This window comes from Triticum dicoccoides, chromosome 3B, assembly GCF_002162155.2.
Source record: "Triticum dicoccoides isolate Atlit2015 ecotype Zavitan chromosome 3B, WEW_v2.0, whole genome shotgun sequence".
NCBI classification, from domain to species: domain Eukaryota; kingdom Viridiplantae; phylum Streptophyta; class Magnoliopsida; order Poales; family Poaceae; genus Triticum; species Triticum dicoccoides.
The window spans coordinates 648,126,294-648,146,193 of NC_041385.1; the positions used below are offsets into that span (position 1 = coordinate 648,126,294).

Genomic DNA, 19,900 nt, shown 5'->3' on the forward strand with positions numbered 1-19,900 from the left:
ACAGTCCTTGCTCGCCACTGCCCCTCCCATCTCTCTAAGGCCTGCACAACCGGAGAAAAGATAGATAATGGCGATATGGCTTCTCCGGCAAGGTTGGGGTGAACTAGAAAATGTGACTGACGCCAAGAAAATTTGCAGGCACTTGAGATATAGCAAAACCGTATAAAAAAGGGAGATGATGACCACATTGCTGAGCACCTGCGGAGGTGCATTGTTGTCACGTGTGGCGCAACACCCGGCCAGGCCGGCAGGCCGGCGATGCTAAAACAATACTATGGACAACGCAACTTGCGATGGCATTGGTGCCTGCTGTTCACACAGAGTCCAAACATCATTAGTGTACTTGTTTTCTCTTCCAATTAGCAAATATCAAATCACGGCGTGTTCTCTCGACAACGATAACAAAAAAGGAACTGTTTGAGGATCGTACCTCACGACGCTTCCTTCCCACTCCCACTCCACTTTTCGCCGACTCAATCGTTTTCCGTTGACAGCGATTATCCGATTATATCCATCTATATATCCATCTTTCGGGTGCGGGGCGTCATCATTGACACCACGACCGCCGTCCCAGATGCCAGATTCCCCTCTCGCGGTCCCGCACCGTACAAACCAAACGCAGTCTGCAGTCCGCAGTCCGCAGCCCGCAGTCCCCTTCGATGTTGACGCCCGAGCAAACCCCAAATCCCCACCGCTGAACAGTATATATCATCCGCCCCGGCGCACCCCGTTTCCATCCCACCCGACCCGACCCCCGCGCGGCGGCCGCACCCGTCCCCAGACCCAAGAGCGAGCCGACCGAAGATGTCCGACCAAGCCGCCGGAGCCGGGGGCGGCGACGCGCTGTTCTCGCGGTGCCTGCTCGCGCTCTACGTCATCAGCCCGGTCACCGTGTTCCTGCTCCGCTTCGTCTCCGCGCCCTATGGCAAGCTCTCGCGCCCGGGGTGGGGCCCGGCCATCCCGGCCGCGCTCGCCTGGTGCGCCATGGAGAGCCCCACCCTCTGGCTCCCGCCCCTCGTCTCCCCCCTCCCGCTGCTGCTCGCCGCCGCCGCGGCCTCCGGCTCCCCGCTCGCCGCGCTCCCGACGGCGCTCTACGCGCTCCACTACGTCAACCGCACGGTCCTCCACCCGCTGCGCATCCTGCGCCTGCGCCGCGCCGCGGCGCCCGTGCCCGTTCTCGTCGCAGCCTGCGGCTTCGGGTTCAACCTCCTCAACGCCTACGTGCAGGCCCGCTCCTGGGCGCTCCACGCCGGCCGCCCCGCCTCCGCCTTCGCGCTCGCCCGCTGCCTCGCCGGGCTCGCCCTGTTCGCGTGGGGGATGCGGGTCAACGTCGCGGCGGACAAGGAGCTCCTGCGGCTCAAGGAGGCCGGGGGCGGGTACAAGATCCCGCGGGGCGGCTGGTTCGACGCGGTGACCTGCCCCAACTACTTCGGCGAGATCGTGGAGTGGCTCGGCTACTGCCTGGTGGCCTGGTCGCCGGCGTCCTGGGCCTTCTTCCTCTACACCTGCGCCAACCTCATGCCGAGGGCCAGGGACCACCGCCAGTGGTACCTCAACAAGTTCGGCGGCGAGTACCCGGCGTCGCGCAAGGCGGTCATCCCGTACATCTACTAGCCTCTGCAACTTCTGTCACCTTGGATCGAAGGGGGAAAATGGTGTGGCTGAGGAGAACTGTAGTTCTTTTTCTTCCCTTTCCTAGTGCCTGCTTGTGATTGAGGATTGCCTGATTCCCTTCCTTTGGAAATTGAATATGGTTTGAAGAAAATGAACTTTTCTGAAACCTCAACCACATTGTTCTCTGGATCAACACTGAACCATGCTCATCTTGAAGTGATCCCATGTATAACCTGCACTCCTGCAGACTAAAAATTGGACGATTTTTCAATAGTCGGGCAACTTCGTTAGTGCAGTTTTAGTTTTGGTAGTGCAGTTTCAGATATTGAGATTCTCCATATATCATATTGAATGAGCTCGGAACGAGAATGGTTGGACCTTGAACCGAAGGCTTTAAATAAACAATTCCAAGTACGGAGTACATCAGCATGTCATCGCAACCAGAGCTTTGTATTGCGTTCGTCTAAATTGTCAATCTCCAAAGAACTTGTATGACATTACCAACTCCAGAAAGCATAAGCTCCCCAAAGCTTATGCTGAAGTTGTACTAAATCAAAACACTTATTTTGAGACAGAGGAAGTACATTTCAATACCAAAGATAATCAGAACTTGAATTATTTCATTGAGAACTTCGACGATTCCAGTTCATGATCAAAATAGTATGGTTATAGACAAACAGAAAAACAGAAGAAAAAGAAAAGTTCCATACTATGGCCCTGTTTGTTTCAGATTTGGGCGCTGTTTTTGGACATGGAAAAAGCTGAAGCTAAAACAAACAGCTATTTTAGAACAGTTGTGGAACCACAACCCAAAATTGTTTCCTGCTATTTTCAGTGTAACAGCCCAATACAGCCAAAACTGTTTTCCTAGGGATGAGGATTTGTGGCACCGAGGTGCTCCACCCACTGATATCCACGCCTCACGTTACTTCAGTCAGATCATGTCATTGAATGCTGAAATCATTTTGCAATTCATAGATACACCCCGGATACATCTTCTAAATACTCCATCTTTAAATGACTAGTGGGTCCATCTTTAAATGACTCGTGTCCTTCTGACTCATGTACAGGCTGCAGTAGCTGTAGTTATGAAGTGGTGTGGAGGTGCTGCAGCCAAAACCTGCTGTGAACCGGGGAAGTTTTTTGGTGAGAACCAGGTTACAATTATCAATTCAAGGCAGTAAATGCAGGAGAACCAGGTTACAATTATCAATTCAAGGCAGTAAATGCAGGAGAGCAGTTAGCCGTTTTGGAATTTTTAGCATTACTCCCTCCGTCACAGTTTAGAAGACACAGTTAAATTTGCGTGCGTTTTCACAATAGACAAGATTTAGGGCGCATTGCATTTATTTTTAGTAGCTAAGTAGTACTCCGATGTACTATTCCTATATGCATGCGTAGTGTGAATGCTATTTTTTAACACATCTCATAGCCAATAGATAACCACCTAGGTCTCAGAGAATTTCCAAGTGCGCCTTCTAAACCGTGACAGAGGAAGTATGCATCATACAACATTCAGAGACTTATTTGTGTCCCCCGTAGCAATTCCTTCCATGCTTTTCATGGGGATATTTAAAAAAAATTGCTGGCAATTCAGTCAATCAATTTTCAGAAAGACAACTCTATTTTTCATCACATAGTAGTGCCTTCTAGAGTCTAAAAACCGTCAATTTCTGCTCAAATAGCAAAAACAAAACTTGACTTTCAGAAACATTGATGCAGGCATAAAGATTAAATTTTGGAAACAATAGAGTGGTTAGCACTGACGGTGCATTTGGTTTACAACACACTTCTGTAAACCAAAGATTACATGGGCCAATAAGATAGAACTGACAGTACATCACGTCAACACATTTGCAAATTTGAGCCTAAGAAATCCATCGGTCCACTGGGAATTAACGCTGATGTAAGCTTCTTTTTCTACTTTTCACTTGTTCATTGAACCTATATTGTCTGTAGTTAGCTGTCAGCTTCCTGGGTAGTTAATTATAGCTACTATATAAACTGGGAATTACCGCTACAATTTGGTACGGACAACTGTACATGCAAGAACAGCTAGTCTCGCAACTAACTGTACATCTGTTTAGTCACATCGCAACTAACTGACTAATGAGATTAGGATTTAGCACAACTGTTTAGTCACATTGCTTGCAAGCATAACTGTCCGTGCTGGCAAGAAAATTCACTGCCTAATTTTGATTAGCTGGAAACAACTCCTTTCATCAGACCCATCGATGCACAAGAAAATCACTGCCCCATCATACATGATTCAAACAAAATTAACTTATCAGGGAATCTTGACACACTGATTTCAGATAACATGGTTCGTCAGCAAATACATTCCGAGACGGTAGATCCATCAACATATTTACAACATTGACAGTGATAATACTTGATGAAATTGTTCTATGATGCATCAAAGGGTAATCTTAATTACATATTCATCAACAACTCATTAATTAGGCGATATAACTACTTAAAAAAGCACCGTGGAATTTCATTGATAAAATACTGATTAATCACCCAAATTTCAAATAAGACCAGAACAATTCACCGCAAATTCTGAAGGTGAAAATTGCAAATCGCAGTCATGGAAAGCCTACTAATTTCCCAGATTTGTCCCCATCGAAGAAAAAACCCACATTTGAAGAACACAAATCTGATCTTGTACAAAAAATCCAGGAAATTTTTCAGAGAGAAAAAAAACGAGGAAAGAAAATGACTTGGAGAAGAGCTCACTGGAAGCCTCGAACAATCTGATCTCGTAAAAAAAATCCAGGAAACCTGAAGAGAAAAATCAAGGAAAGAAACTTCTCAGAGAATAAACGAGGAAATAAAATTCCAGGAAACCTAATTGATTACTCAAGTAATAATAAAAGGTAGCTTCAGCGATGGGCGACAGCGCGTCAGTAGTTCTCGAGGTAGAGATGGAGAGCCCCTGCTAGGTTGAGGATGTCGCCGACGAAGATCCATCTGAGCGCACCGAGGCTGTTGCTAGATTGATTGGGTGCGTGGATGAACAACATATGCCACTTCGCATGGAGGACCACTTCCAGAAGCCGCACTTTCGGGTCTATATTGGGGATTCAGCAGGAACAAGTAGTAGTTTTATCACATGAAAGAATTGGATGCAAATCTCAAGCGGTGGATGCAAGGAGTGTTGGGGAACATAGTAATTTCAAAAATTTCCTACGCACACGCAAGATCATGGTGATGCATAGCAACGAGAGGGGAGAGTGTTGTCTACGTACCCTCGTAAAGTGGAAGCGTTAGAACAACGCGGTTGATGTAGTCGTACGTCTTCACGGCCCGACCGATCAAGCACCGAAACTACGGCACCTCCGAGTTCTAGCACACGTTCAACTCGATGACGTCCCTCGAACTCCGATTCAGCCGAGTGTCGAGGGAGAGTTCTGTCAGCACAACGGCGTGGTGACGATCTTGATGTTCTACTGTCGCAGGGCTTCACCTAAGCACCGCTACAATATTATCGAGGAGGACTATGGTGGAGGGGGGCACCGCACATGGCTAAGAGATCAAGAGATCAATTGTTGTTGTGTCTATGGGGTGCCCCCCTCCTCCATATATAAAGGAGGAGAGGAGGGGCAGAGGGTCGGCCCCTATGGCGCGCCCTGGAGGAGTCCTACTCCCATCGGGAGTAGGATTCCTCCCCTTCCAAGTAGTAGGAGTAGGAGAGAAGGAAGGGGGGAGGGAAGAGAAGGAAGGAGGGGGTGCCACCCCTCCCCCTAGTCCAATTCGGACTAGTCATTGGGGGACGCCCGGCCTGCCTCTCTCTCTCCCCTAAAGCCCAATAAGGCTCATATACTTCTTCCCCCGTATTCACGTAACTCCCCGATACTCCGAAAATACCCGAATCACTCGGAACCTTTCCGGCGTCTGAATATAGTCGTCCAATATATTGATCTTTACGTCTCGACCATTTCGAGACTACTCGTCATGTCCCCGATCTCATCCGGGACTCCGAACTCCTTCAGTACATCAAAACTCATAAACTCATAATATAACTGTCATCGAAACCTTAAGCGTGCGGACCCTACGGGTTCGAGAACAATGTAGACATGACCGAAACATGTTTCCAGTCAATAACCAATAGCGGAACCTGGATGCTCATATTGGCTCCCACATATTCTACGAAGATCTTTATCAGTCAAACCGCATAACAACATACGTTGTTCCCTTTGTCATCGGTATGTTACTTGCCCGAGATTCGATCGTCGGTATCTCAATACCTAGTTCAATCTCGTTACCGGCAAGTCTCTTTACTCATTATGTAATACATCATCTCGCAACTAACTCATTAGTCACATTGCTTGCAAGGCTTATAGTGGTGTGTATTACCGAGAGGGCCCAGAGATACCTCTCCGACAATCGAAGTGACAAATCCTAATCTCGAAATACGTCAACCCAACAAGTACCTTCGGAGACACCTGTAGAGAACCTTTATAATCACTCAGTTACGTTCTGACGTTTGGTAGCACACAAAGTGTTCTTCCGGTAAACGGGAGTTGCATAATCTCATAGTCACATGAACATGTATAAGTCATGAAGAAAGCAGTAGCAACATACTAAACGATCAAGTGCTAAGCTAACGGAATGGGTCAAGTCAATCACATCATTCTCCTAATGATGTGATCCCGTTAATCAAATGACAACTCTTTTGTCCATGGCTAGGAAACATAACCATCTTTGATAAACGAGCTAGTCAAGTAGAGGCATACTAGTGACACTTAGTTTGTCTATGTATGCACACATGTATCATGTTTCCAGTTAATACAATTCTAGCATGAATAATAAACATTTATCATGAAATAAGGAAATAAATAATAACTTTATTATTGCCTCTAGGGCATATTTCCTTCAGTCTCCCACTTGAACTAGAGTCAATAATCTAGTTCACATCAGCATGTGATTCAACACCAATATTCACATCTATATGTGATTAATACCCATAGTTCACATCGTCATGTGATCAACACCCAAAGGGTTTACTAGAGTCAATAATCTAGTTCACATCGCTATGTGATTAACACCCAAAGAGTACTAAGGTATGATCATGTTTTGCTCGTGAGAGAAGTTTAGTCAACGGGTCTGTCACATACAGAGCCGTATGTAGTTTGCAAATATTCTATGTATTCAATACTGTGCACGGAGCTACTCTAGCTAATTGCTCCCACTTTCAATATGTATCCAGATTGAGACTTAGAGTCATCTGGATCAGTGTAAAAGTTTGCATTGATGTAACTTTTACGACAAACTCTTTTATCACCTTCATAATCGAGAAACGTCTCCTTAGTCCTCACTAGGATATTCTTGACCGTTGTTCAGTGGTCTACTATTAGATCAAAATTGTACTCCTTTGCCAAACTCAGAGCAAGGTATACAATAGGTCTGGTTCACAGCATAGCATACTTTATAGAACCTATGACTGAGGCATAGGGAATGACTTTTCATTCTCTTTTTATTTTCTGCCATGGTCGGGTTTTGAGTCTTACTCAACTTCACACCTTGCAACACAGGCAAGAACTCCTTCTTTGACTGTTCCATTTTTGAACTACTTCAAAATCTTATCAAGGTATGTACTCATTGAAAAATCTTATCAAGTGTCTTGATCTATCTATATAGATCTTGATGCTCAATGTGTAAGCAGCTTCACCGAGGTCTTGCTTTAAAAAACTCTTATTCAAGTATCCTTTTATGCTATCCAGAATTTCTATATCATCTCCAATCAACAATATGTCATCTACATATAGTATTAGAAATGCTACAGATCTCCCACTCACTTTCTTGTAAATACACGCCTTTCCAAAAGTCTGTATAAAACCATATGCTTTGATCAATTCATCAAAGCATATATTCCAACTCCGAGATGCTTGCACCAGTCCATTGATGGATTGCTGGAGCTTGCACATTTTGTTAGCACCTTTTGGATCGACAAAACCTTCTAGTTGCATCATATACAACTCTTCTTCTAGAAATCCATTCGGGAATGCAGTTTTGACATCCATTTGCCAGATTTCATAAAATGTGGCAATTGCTAACTTGATTCGGACAGACTTTAAGCATCGTTACGAGTGAGAAAATCTCATCGTATTCAACACCTTGAACTTGTCGAAAACCTTTCGCAACAAGTCGAGCTTAGTAGATAGTAACACTACTATCAACGTCCGTCCTCCTCTTGAAGATCCATTTATTTTCTATGGCTTGCCGATCATCGGGCAAGTCCACCAAAGTCCACACTTTGTTCTCATACATGGATCCTATCTCAGATTTCATGGCCTTCAAGCCATTTTGCGGAATCTGGGCTCATCATCACTTCCTCATAGTTCGTAAGTTCATCATGGTCTAGTAACATGATTTCCAGAACAGGATTACCATACCACTCTGGTGTGGACCGTACTCTGGAAGACCTATGAGGTTTTGTAGTAACTTGATCTGAAGTTTCATGATCATCATCATTAGCTTCCTCACTAGTTGGTGTAGGAATCACTGGAACTGATTTCAGTGATGAACTATTTTCCAATTCAGGAGAAGGTACTATTACCTTATCAAGTTCTACTTTTCTCCCACTCACTTCTTTCGAGAGAAAATCCTTCTCTAGAAAGGATCCATCTTAGCAAAGAATATCTTACTTTCGGATCTGTGATAGAAGGTGTACCCAATAGTTTCCTTTGGGTATTCTATGAAGACGCACTTCTCCGATTTGGGTTCGAGCTTATCAGGTTGAAACTTTTTCACATAAGCATCGCAGTCCCAAACTTTAAGAAACGACAACTTTGGTTTCTTGCCAAACCATAGTTCATAAGGCGTCGTCTCAAACGGATTTTTATGGTGCCCTATTTAAAGTGAATGCAGCTGTCTCTAATGTATAACCCCATAACGATAGTGGTAAATCGATAAGAGACATCATAGATCGCATCATATCCAATAAAGTGCGGTTACGACGTTCGGACACACCATAACGCTGTGGTGTTCCATGTGGTGTGAGCTGTGAAACTATTCCACATTGTTTTATATGAAGGCCAAACTCATAACTCAAATATTCTTCTCCACGATCAGATCGTAGAAACTTTATTTTCTTGTTACGATGATTCTTCACTTCACTCTGAATTTCTTTGAACATTTCAAATGTTTCAGACTTGTGTTTCATTAAGTAGATATACCCATATCTGCTCAAATCATCTGTGAAGGTCAGAAAATAACGATACTCGCCACGAGCATGAACACTCATTGGATCGCATACATCGGTATGTATTATTTCCAATAAATCAGTAGCTCGTTCCATTGTTCTGAAGAACGGAGTTTTAGTCATCTTGCCCAAAAGGCACGGTTCGCAAGCATCAAATGATTCATAATCAAATGATTCCAAAAACCCACCACCATGGAGTTTCTTCATGCACTTTACACCGATATGACCCAAACGGCAGTGCCACAAATAAGTTGCACTATCATTATCAACTTTGCATCTTTTGGCGTCAATATTATGATTATGTGTATCACTACGATCGAGATCCAACAAACTATTTTCATTGGGTGTATGACCATCGAAGGCTTTATTCATGTAAACAAAATAACAATTATTCTCTGACTTTAAATGAATAACCGTATTGCAATAAACACGATCAAATCATATTCATGCTCAACGCAAACACCAAATAACATTTATTTAGGTTTAACACTAATCCCGAAAGTATAGGGAGTGTGCGATGATGATCATATCAATCTTGGAACCATTTCCAACACACATCGTCACTTCACCCTCAACTAGTCTTTGTTTATTTTGTAACTCCTGTTTCGAGTTACTAATCTTAGCAACCGAACAAGTATCAAATAATCAGGGGCTACTATAAATACTAGTAAGGTACACATCAATAACCTGTATATCAAATATACCCTTGTTCACTTTGGCATCCTTCTTATCCACCAAATATTCAGGGCATTTCCGCTTCTAGTGACCATTTCCTTTGCAGTATAATCACTCAGTTTTAGGTTTTGGTTCAGCCTTGGGCTTCTTCGCGGGAGTGACAACTTGCTTGCCATTCTTCTTGAAGTTCCCATTCTTTCCCTTTGCCCTTTTCTTGAAACTAGTGGTCCCGTCAATCATCAACACTTGATGCTCTTTTCTTGATTTCTACCTTCGTCGATTTCAGCATCACGAAGAGCTTGGGAATCATTTTCGTCATCCCTTGCATTATAGTTCATCACGAAGTTCCAGTAACTTGGTGATGGTGACTAGAGAACTCTGCCAATCACTATCTTATCTGCAAGATTAACTCCCACTTGATTCAAGAGATTATAGTACTCAGACAATCTAAGCACTTGCTCACTAGTTGAGCAATTTTCCTCCATCTTTTAGGCAAAGTATTTGTCAGAGGTCTCATACCTCTTGACACGGGCATGAGTCTGAAATACCAATTTCATCTCATGGAACATCTCATATGTTCCGTGACGTTTCAAAAATGTTTTTGTCGTCCCGGTTCTAAGCCATAAAGCATGGTGCACAAAACTATCAAGTAGTCATCATATTGAGCTAGCCAAACGTTCATAACGTCTGCATCTGCTCCTGCAATAGGTCCGTCACCTAGCGGTGCATCAAGGATATAATTCTTCTGTGCAGCAATGGGGATAAACGTCAGATCACGGACCAAGTCCGCATCATTGCTACTAACATCTTTCAACTTAGTTTTCTCTAGGAACACACATAAAAACATAGGGAGGCAAAAAAAACATAGGGAAGCAACAACGCGAGCTATTGATCTACAACATAATTTGCAAAATATTACCAGGACTAAGTTCGTGATAAATTAAAGTTCAATTAATCATATTACTTAAGAACTCCCACTTATATAGACATCCCTCTAATCATCTAAGTGATCACGTGATCCAAATCAACTAAACCATAACCGATCATCACGTGAAATGGAGTAGTTTTCAATGGTGAACATCACTATGTTGATTATATCTACTATATGATTCACGCTCGACCTTTCGGTCTCAGTGTTCCAAGGCCACATCTGCATATGCTAGGCTCGTCAAGTTTAACCTGAGTATTTTGCGTGTGCAAAACTGGCTTGCACCCGTTGTAGATGGACGTAGAGCTTATCACACCCGATCATCACGTGGTGTCTGGGCACGACGAACTTTGGCAACGGTGCATACTCAGGGAGAACACTTTTATCTTGAAATTTAGTGAGAGATCATCTTATAATGCTACTGTCAATCAAAGCAAGATAAGATGCATAAATGATAAACATCACATGCAATCAATATAAGTGATATGATATGGCCATCATCATCTTTGTGCTTGTGATCACCATCTCCGAAGCACCGTCATGATCACCATCATCACCGACGCGACACCTTGATCTCCATCGTAGCATTGTTGTCGTTTCGCCACCTATTGCTTCTATGACTATCGCTACTGCTTAGTGATAAAGTAAAGCAATTACAGGGCGCTTGCATTGCATACAATAAAGCGACAACCATATGGCTCCTGCCAGTTGCCGATAACTCGGTTACAAAACATGATCATCTCATACAATAAAATATAGCATCACGTCTTGACCATATCACATCACAACATGCCCTGCAAAAACAAGTTAGACGTCCTCTACTTTGTTGTTTGCAAGTTTTACATGGCTGCTACGGGCTGAGCAAGAACCATTCTTACCTACGCATTAAAACCACAACGATAGTTTCTCAAGTTAGTACTGTTTTAACCTTCTCAAGGACCGGGCGTAGCCACACTCGGTTCAACTAAAGTTGGAGAAACTGACACCCGCCAGCCACCTGTGTGCAAAGCACGTCGGTAGAACCAGTCTCGCGTAAGCGTACACGTAATGTCGGTCCGGGCCGCTTCATCCAACAATACCGCTGAACCAAAGTATGACATGCTGGTAAGCAGTATGACTTGTATCGCCCACAACTCACTTGTGTTCTACTCGTGCATATAACATCAACGCATAAAACCTAGGCTCGGATGCCACTGTTGGGGAATGTAGTAATTTCAAAAATTTCCTACGCACACGCAAGATCATGGTGATGCATAGCAACGAGAAGGGAGAGTGTTGTCTACGTACCCTCGTAGATCGAAAGCGGAAGCGTTAGAACAACATGGTGGATGTAGTCGTACGTTTTCACGGCCCGACCGATCAAGCACCGAAACTATGGCACCTCCGAGTTCTAGCACACGTTCAGCTCAATGACGTCACTCGAACTCCGATCCAGCCGAGTGTTGAGGGAGAGTTCCGTCAGCACGACGGCGTGGTGACGATCTTGATGTTCTACTGTCACAGGGCTTCACCTAAGCATCGCTACAATATTATCGAGGAGGACTATGGTGGAGGGGGGCACCGCACACGGCTAAGAGATCAAGAGATCAATTGTTGTTGTGTCTATGGGGTACCCCCCCTCCTCCGTATATAAAGGAGGAGAGGAGGGGGAGAGGGTCGGCCCCTATGGCGCACCCTGTAGTAGGAGTAGGAGACAAGGAAGGGGGAGAGGGAAGAGAAGGAAGGAGGGGGCGCCGCCCCTCCCCCTAGTCCAATTCGGACTAGTCATTGGGGGGGGCTGCCTCTCTCTCTCTCCCCTAAAGCCCAATAAGGCCCATATACTTCTTCCCCCGTATTCCCGTAACTCCCCGGTACTCCGAAAAATACCCGAATCACTCGGAACCTTTTCGAAGTCTGAATATAGTCGTCCAATATATCAATCTTTACGTCTCAACCATTTCGAGACTCCTCGTCACGTCCCCAATCTCTTCTGGGACTCTGAACTCCTTTGGTACATCAAAACTCATAAACTCATAATATAACTGTCATCGAAACCTTAAGCGTGCGGACCCTACGGGTTCGAGAACAATGTAGACATGACCGAAACATGTTTCCGGTCAATAACCAAAAGCGGAACCTGGATGCTCATATTGGCTCCCACATACTCTACGAAGATCTTTATCGGTCAAACCGCATAACAACATACGTTGTTCCCTCTGTCATCGGTATGTTACTTGCCCGAGATTCGGTCACCGGTATCTCAATACCTAGTTCAATCTCGTTACCGGCAAGTCTCTTTACTCGTTATGTAATACATCATCTCGCAACTAACTCATTATTCACATTGCTTGCAAGGTTTATAGTGATGTGTATTACCGAGAGGGCCCAGAGTGTTGGGGAACGTAGCAGAAATTCAAATTTTTTCCTACGTATCACCAAGATCTATCTATGGAGAGACCAGCAACGAGTAGAAAGGAGAGTGGATCTACATACCCTTGTAGATCGCTAAGCGGAAGCGTTCAAGTGAACGGGGTTGATGGAGTCGTACTCGTCGTGATTCAAATCACCGATGATCAAGTGCCGAACGGACGACACCTCCGCGTTCAACACACGTACAGCCCGGTGACGTCTCCCATGCCTTGATCCAGCAAGGAGAGAGGGAGAGGTTGAGGAAGACTCCATCCAACAGCAGCACAACGGCGTGGTGGTGGTGGAGGAGCGTGGCAATCCCGCAGGGCTTCGCCAAGCACCACGGGAGAGGAGAAGAACTTGGGAGAGAGGAAGGGGCTGCACCAAAGGCATAAGGTGTGTTTGGGAGGCCCTCCTACCCCACTATATATAGGGATCCCAAGGGGGGGGGGGTGCGCCAGCCCCTAGGAGATCCAATCTCCAAGGGGGCGGCGGCCAGGGGAGGAGTCCTCCCCCCCCAAGGCACCTAGGAGGTGCCTTCCCCTGCTGGGACTCTTCCTTTAGGGTTTCCCCAGGCGCATGGGCCTCTTGGGGCTGGTGCCCTTGGCCCATGTAGGCCAAGGCGCACCCCCTACAGCCCATGTGGCCCCCCGGGGCAGGTGGCCCCACCCAGTGGGCCCCCGGGACCCTTCCGGTGGTCCCGGTACAATACCGATGACCCCGAAACTTGTCCCGATGGCCGAAACAGGACTTCCTATATATAAATCTTTACCTCCGGACCATTCTGAAACTCCTCGTGACGTCCAGGATCTCATCCGGGACTCCGAACAACATTCGGTAACCACATACAAGCTTCCTTTATAACCCTAGCTTCATCGAACCTTAAGTGTGTAGACCCTACGGGTTCGGGAGACATGCAGACATGACCGAGACGTTCTCCGGTCAATAACCAACAGCGGGATCTGGATACCCATGTTGGCTCCCACATGTTCCACGATGATCTCATCGGATGAACCACGATGTCAAGGACTTAATCAATCCCGTATTCAATTCCCTTTGTCTATCGGTATGTTACTTGCCCGAGATTCGATCGTCGGTATACCGATACCTTGTTCAATCTCGTTACCGGCAAGTCACTTTACTCGTTCCGTAACACATCATCCCGTGATCAACTCCTTGGTCACATTGCGCATATGATGATGTCCTACCGAGTGGGCCCAGAGATACCTCTCCGTTTACACGGAGTGACAAATCCCAGTCTCGATCCGCATAAAACAATAGATACTTTCGGAGATACCTGTAGTGCACCTTTATAGTCACCCATTTACGTTGTGACGTTTGATACACCCAAAGCACTCCTACGGTATCCAGGAGTTACACGCTCTCATGGTCAAAGGAAGAGATACTTGACATTGGCAAAGCTCTAGCAAACGAACTACACGATCTTTGTGCTAGGCTTAGGATTGGGTCTTGTCCATCACATCATTCTCCTAATGATGTGATCCCGTTATCAACGACATCCAATGTCCATAGCCAGGAAACCATGACTATCTGTTGATCACAACGAGCTAGTCAACTAGAGGCTCACTAGGGACATATTGTGGTCTATGTATTCACACGTGTATTACGATTTCCGGATAATACAGTTATAGCATGAATAAAGGACAATTATCATGAACAAGGAAATATAATAATAACACTTTTATTATTGCCTCTAGGGCATATTTCCAACAGTCTCCCACTTGCACTAGAGTCAATAGTCTAGTTCACATCGCCATGTGATTAACACTCACAGGTCACATCGCCATGTGACTAATACCCAAGAGTTTTAGGTTTGATCATGTTGCTTGTGAGAGAGGTTTTAGTCAACAGGTCTGAACCTTTCAGATCCGTGTGTGCTTTACAAATCTCTATGTCATCTCCTAGATGTAGCTACCACGCTCTATTTGGAGCTATTCCAAATAACTGTTCTACTTGGAGCTATTCTAAATTGTTGCCCCATAATACGTATCCGGTATCTCTTCTTAGAGCTATCCGGATAGGTGTTAAGCTTGCATCGACGTAACCTTTACGACGAACTCTTTTACCACCTCCATAATCGAGAAAATTCCTTAGTCCACTAGTTACCAAGGATAACTTTGACCGCTGTCTGTGATCCATTCATGGATCACTCTTGTACCCCTTGACTGACTCATGGCAAGGCACACTTCAGGTGCGGTACTCAGCATGGCATACTGTAGAGCCTATGTCTTAAGCATAGGGGACGACCTTCGTCCTTTCTCTCTATTCTGCCGAGGTCGAGCTTTAAGTCTTAACTTCGTACCTTACAACTCAGGCAAGAACTCCTTCTTTGACTGGTCCATCTTGAACACCTTCAAGATCATGTCAAGGTATGTGCTCATTTGAAAGTATTATTAAGCATTTTGATCTATCCTTATAGATCTTGATGCTCAATGTTCAAGTAGCTTAATCCAGGCTTTCCATTGAAAACCACTTTCAAAATAACCCTATATGCTTTCCAGAAATTCTACGTCATTTCTGATCAACAATATGTCAACAACATATACTCATCAGAAATTCTATAGTGCTCCCACTCACTTCTTTGGAAATACAAGTTTCTCATAAACTTTGTACAAACCCAAAATCTTTGATCATCATCAAAGCACACATTCCAACTCCGAGATGCTCACTCCAGTCCTTAGAAGGATTGCTGGAGCTTTGCATACTTATTAGCATCTTTTGGGATTGACAAAACCTTCCGGTTGTATCACATACAACCTTTCCTCAAGTATAACGTCGAGGAAACAATGTTTTGACATCCTATCTGCAAGATTTCATCAATCATGCAGTAACTGCTAATCCAATTCCAACAGACTCTTAGCATCGCTACGAGTGAGAAAACCTCACCGTAATCAACTCCTTGAACTTGTCGGAAAATATCTTAACGACAAGTCGAGCTTTCTTAATGGTAATTCTTACCATCATTGTCTGTCTTCCTTTTAAAATCCATCCGTACCCAATGGCCTTACGACCATCAAGTATTCCTTCCAAAGTCATGGATCCGTTCTCGGATTTTATGGCCTCGAGCCATTTATCGGAATCCGGGCCCACCATTGCTTCTCCATAGCTCGTAGGTTCATTGTTGTCCAGCAACATGACTTCCAAGACAGGATTACGTACCACTCTGATGTAGTACGTATCCTTGTCATCCCACGAGGTTTGGTAGTGACTTGATCCGAAGTTTCAAGATCAACATCACAAGCTTCCACTTCAATTGGTGTACGTGCCACAGGAACAACTTCCTGTGCCCTGCCACACACTAGTTGAAGAGACGGTTCAATAACCTCATCAAGTTTCCACCATCCTCCCACTCAATTCTTTCGAGAGAAACTTTTCCTCGAGAAAGGACCCGATTCAAGAAACAATCCATATTGCTTTCGGATCTGAATTAGGAGGTATACCCAACTGTTTTGGGTTTCCTATGAAGATGCATTTTATCCGCTTTGGGTTCGAGCTTATCAACCTGAAACTTTTTCATATAAGCGTCGCAGCCCCAAACTTTTAAGAAACGACAACTTAGGTATCTCTAAACCATAATTCATACGGTGTCATCTCAACGGAATTATGTGGTGCCCTATTTAAAGTGAATGTGGTTGTCTCTAATGCCTAACCCATGGACAATAGTGGTAATTCGATAAGAGACATCATGGTACGCACCATATCCAATAGGGTGCAACTATGATGTTCGGACACACCATCACACTATGGTGTTCCAGGCGGTATTAATTGCGAAACAATTTCCACAATGTCTTAATTGTGTGCCAAAACTCGTAACTCAGATATTCATCTCTATGATCATATCATAGACATTTTATCCTCTTGTCACAATGATCTTCTACTTCACTCTGAAATTACTTGAACCATTCAATAATTCAGACTTGTGTTTCATCAAGTAAATATTCTCAACATCTACTCGAATCATCTGTGAAGTAAGATCATAACGATATTCACTGCATGCCTCAGCACTCATTGGATTGGACACATCAAAATGTGTTACTTCCAACAAGTTGCTATCTTGTTCCATCTTACTGAAAATTAGGCTTTTCAGTCATCTTGCCCATGTGGTATGATTTGCATATCTCAAGTGATTCAAAATCAAGTGAGTCCGAACGATCCATTTGCATGGAGTTTCTTCATGCATATACACCAATAGACATGGTTCGCATGTCTCAAACTTTTCAAAAACGAGTGAGTCCAAAGATCCATCAACATGGAGCTTCTTCATGCGTTTTATACCATTATGACTTACATGGCAGTGCCACAAGTAAGTGGTACTATCATTACTATCTTATATCTTTTGGCATGAAAATGTGTATCACTATGATCGAGATTAATAAACCATTTAGGTTTAATACTAATCTTGATGGTAGAGGGAGCGTGCGATGTTTGATCACATCAAACTTGGAAACACTTCCAACACATATCGTCAGCTCACTTTTAGCTAGTCTCCGTTTTATTCCGTAGCTTTTATTTCGAGTTACTAACACTTAGCAACCGAACCGGTATCTAATACCCTGGTGCTACTAGGAGTACTAGTAAAGTACACATTAACATAATGTATATCCAATATACTTCTATCGACCTTGCCAGCCTTCTCATCTACCAAGTATCTAGGGTAATCCTGCTCCAGTGGTTGTTCCCCTTATTACAGAAGCACTTAGTCTCGGGTTTGGGTTCAACCTCGGGTTTCTTCACTGGTGCAGCAGCTGATTTGCCGTTTCATGAAGTATCCCTTCTTTCCCTTGCCCTTCTTGAAACTAGTGGTTCCATCAACAATTGATGCTCCTTCTTGATTTCTACTTTCGCGATGTCAAACAACGCGAATACCTCAAGGATCATCATCTCTATCCTTGATATGTTATAGTTCATCACGAAGCTCTAGCAGCTTGGTGGCAATGACTTTGGGGAAACATCACTATCTCATCTGGAAGATCAACTCCCACTCGATTCAAGTGATTTTTGTACTCAGACAATCTGAGCACAAGCTCAACGATTGAGCTTTTCTCCCTTAGTTTGCAGGCTAAGAAAATCGTCGGAGGTCTTATACCTCTTGACGTGGGCACGAGCCTGAAATCCCAATTTCAGCCCTCGAAACATCATATGTTCCGCGACGTTTCGAAAACGTCTTTGGTGCCTCTACTTAAACCATTTAATTGAACTATCACGTAGTTATCAAAACGTGTATGTCCGATGTTCGCAACATCGACAAACGACGTTGGGGTTCAGCACACTGAGCGGTGCATTAAGGACATAAGCTTTCTACTGATCGCATAATCGCTACTATCAACTTTCAACTATATTTTCTCTAGGAACATATCTAAAACAGTAGAACTAAAGCGCGAGCTACGACATAATTTGCAAAAAGGTCTTTTGACTATGTTCAAGATAATTAAGTTCATCTTATGAACTCCCACTCAGATAGACATCCCTCTGGTCATCTAAGTGATCACATGATCCGAGTCAACTAGGCCGTGTCCGATCATCACGTGAGACGGACTAGTCATCATCGGTGAACATCTTCATGTTGATCGTATCTGCTATACGACTCATGCTCGACCTTTCGGTCTCCGTGTTCCGAGGCCATGTCTGCACATGCTAGGCTCGTCAAGTTAACCCTAAGTGTATTGCTGTGTAAATCTGTCTTACACCCGTTGTATGTGAACGTAAGAATCCATCAGACCCGATCATCACGTGGTGCTTAGAAGCGACGAACTGTAGCAACGGTGCACAGTTAGGGGAGAACACTTCTTGAAATTTTGTAAGGGATCATCTTATTTACTACCGTCGTTCTAAGCAAACAAGATGCATAAACATGATAAACATCATATGCAATCAAATAGAGTAGTGACATGATATGGCCAATATCATATAGCTCCTTTGATCTTCATCTTCGGGGCTCCATGATCATCATCGTCACCGGCATGACACCATGATCTCCATCATCATGATCTCCATCATCGTGTCTTCATGAAGTTGTCACGCCAACGACTACTTCTACTTCTATGACTAACGCGTTTAGCAATAAAGTAAAGTAGTTTACATGGCGTTCTTCAATGACACGCAGGTCATACAATAAATAAAGACAACTCCTATGGCTCCTGCCGGTTGTCATACTCATCGACATGCAAGTCGTGAATCCTATTACAAGAACATGATCAATCTCATACATCACATATATCATTCATCACATCCTTTTGGCCATATCACATCACATAGCATACCCTGCAAAAACAAGTTAGACGTCCTCTAATTGTTGTTGCATGTTTTACGTGGCTGCTATGGGTTTCTAGCAAGAACGTTTCTTACCTACGCAAGACCACAACGTGATATGCCAATTGCTATTTACCCTTCATAAGGACCCTTTTCATCGAATCCGTTCCGACTAAAGTGGGAGAGACTGGCACCCGCTAGCCACCTTATGCACCAAGTGCATGTCAATCGGTGGAACCTGTCTCACGTAAGAGTACGTGTAAGGTCGGTCCAGGCCGCTTCATCCCACAATACCGTCGAAACAAGATTGGACTAGTAACGGTAAGCATATTGAATAACATCAACGCCCACAACTACTTTGTGTTCTACTCGTGCAAAGAATCTACGCAATAGACCTAGCTCATGATGCCACTGTTGGGGAACGTAGCAGAAATTCAAAATTTTTCCTACGTATCACCAAGATCTATCTATGGAGAGACCAGCAACGAGTAGAAAGGAGAGTGGATCTACATACCCTTGTAGATCGCTAAGCGGAAGCGTTCAAGTGAACGGGGTTGATGGAGTCGTACTCGTCGTGATTCAAATCACCGATGATCAAGTGCCGAACGGACGGCACCTCCGCGTTCAACACACGTACAGCCCGGTGACGTCTCCCATGCCTTGATCCAGCAAGGAGAGAGGGAGAGGTTGAGGAAGACTCCATCCAACAGCAGCACAACGGCGTGATGGTGGTGGAGGAGCGTGGCAATCCCGCAGGGCTTCGCCAAGCACCACGGGAGAGGAGAAGAACTTGGGAGAGAGGGAGGGGCTGCACCAAA

General features: G+C 44.5%; 1 protein-coding gene across 1 annotated transcript; it reads left to right on the forward strand.

Annotated features, from left to right (window-relative positions):
• Nucleotides 1-643: 643 nt before the first annotated feature.
• LOC119277619 (steroid 5-alpha-reductase DET2-like) lies at nt 644-1,914 on the forward strand. Its single transcript, XM_037558902.1, has one exon. It carries the CDS (start codon nt 805-807, stop codon nt 1,612-1,614), a length of 810 nt encoding a protein of 269 aa, XP_037414799.1. The 5' UTR covers nt 644-804; the 3' UTR covers nt 1,615-1,914.
• The last annotated feature ends 17,986 nt before the right edge of the window (nt 1,915-19,900 follow it).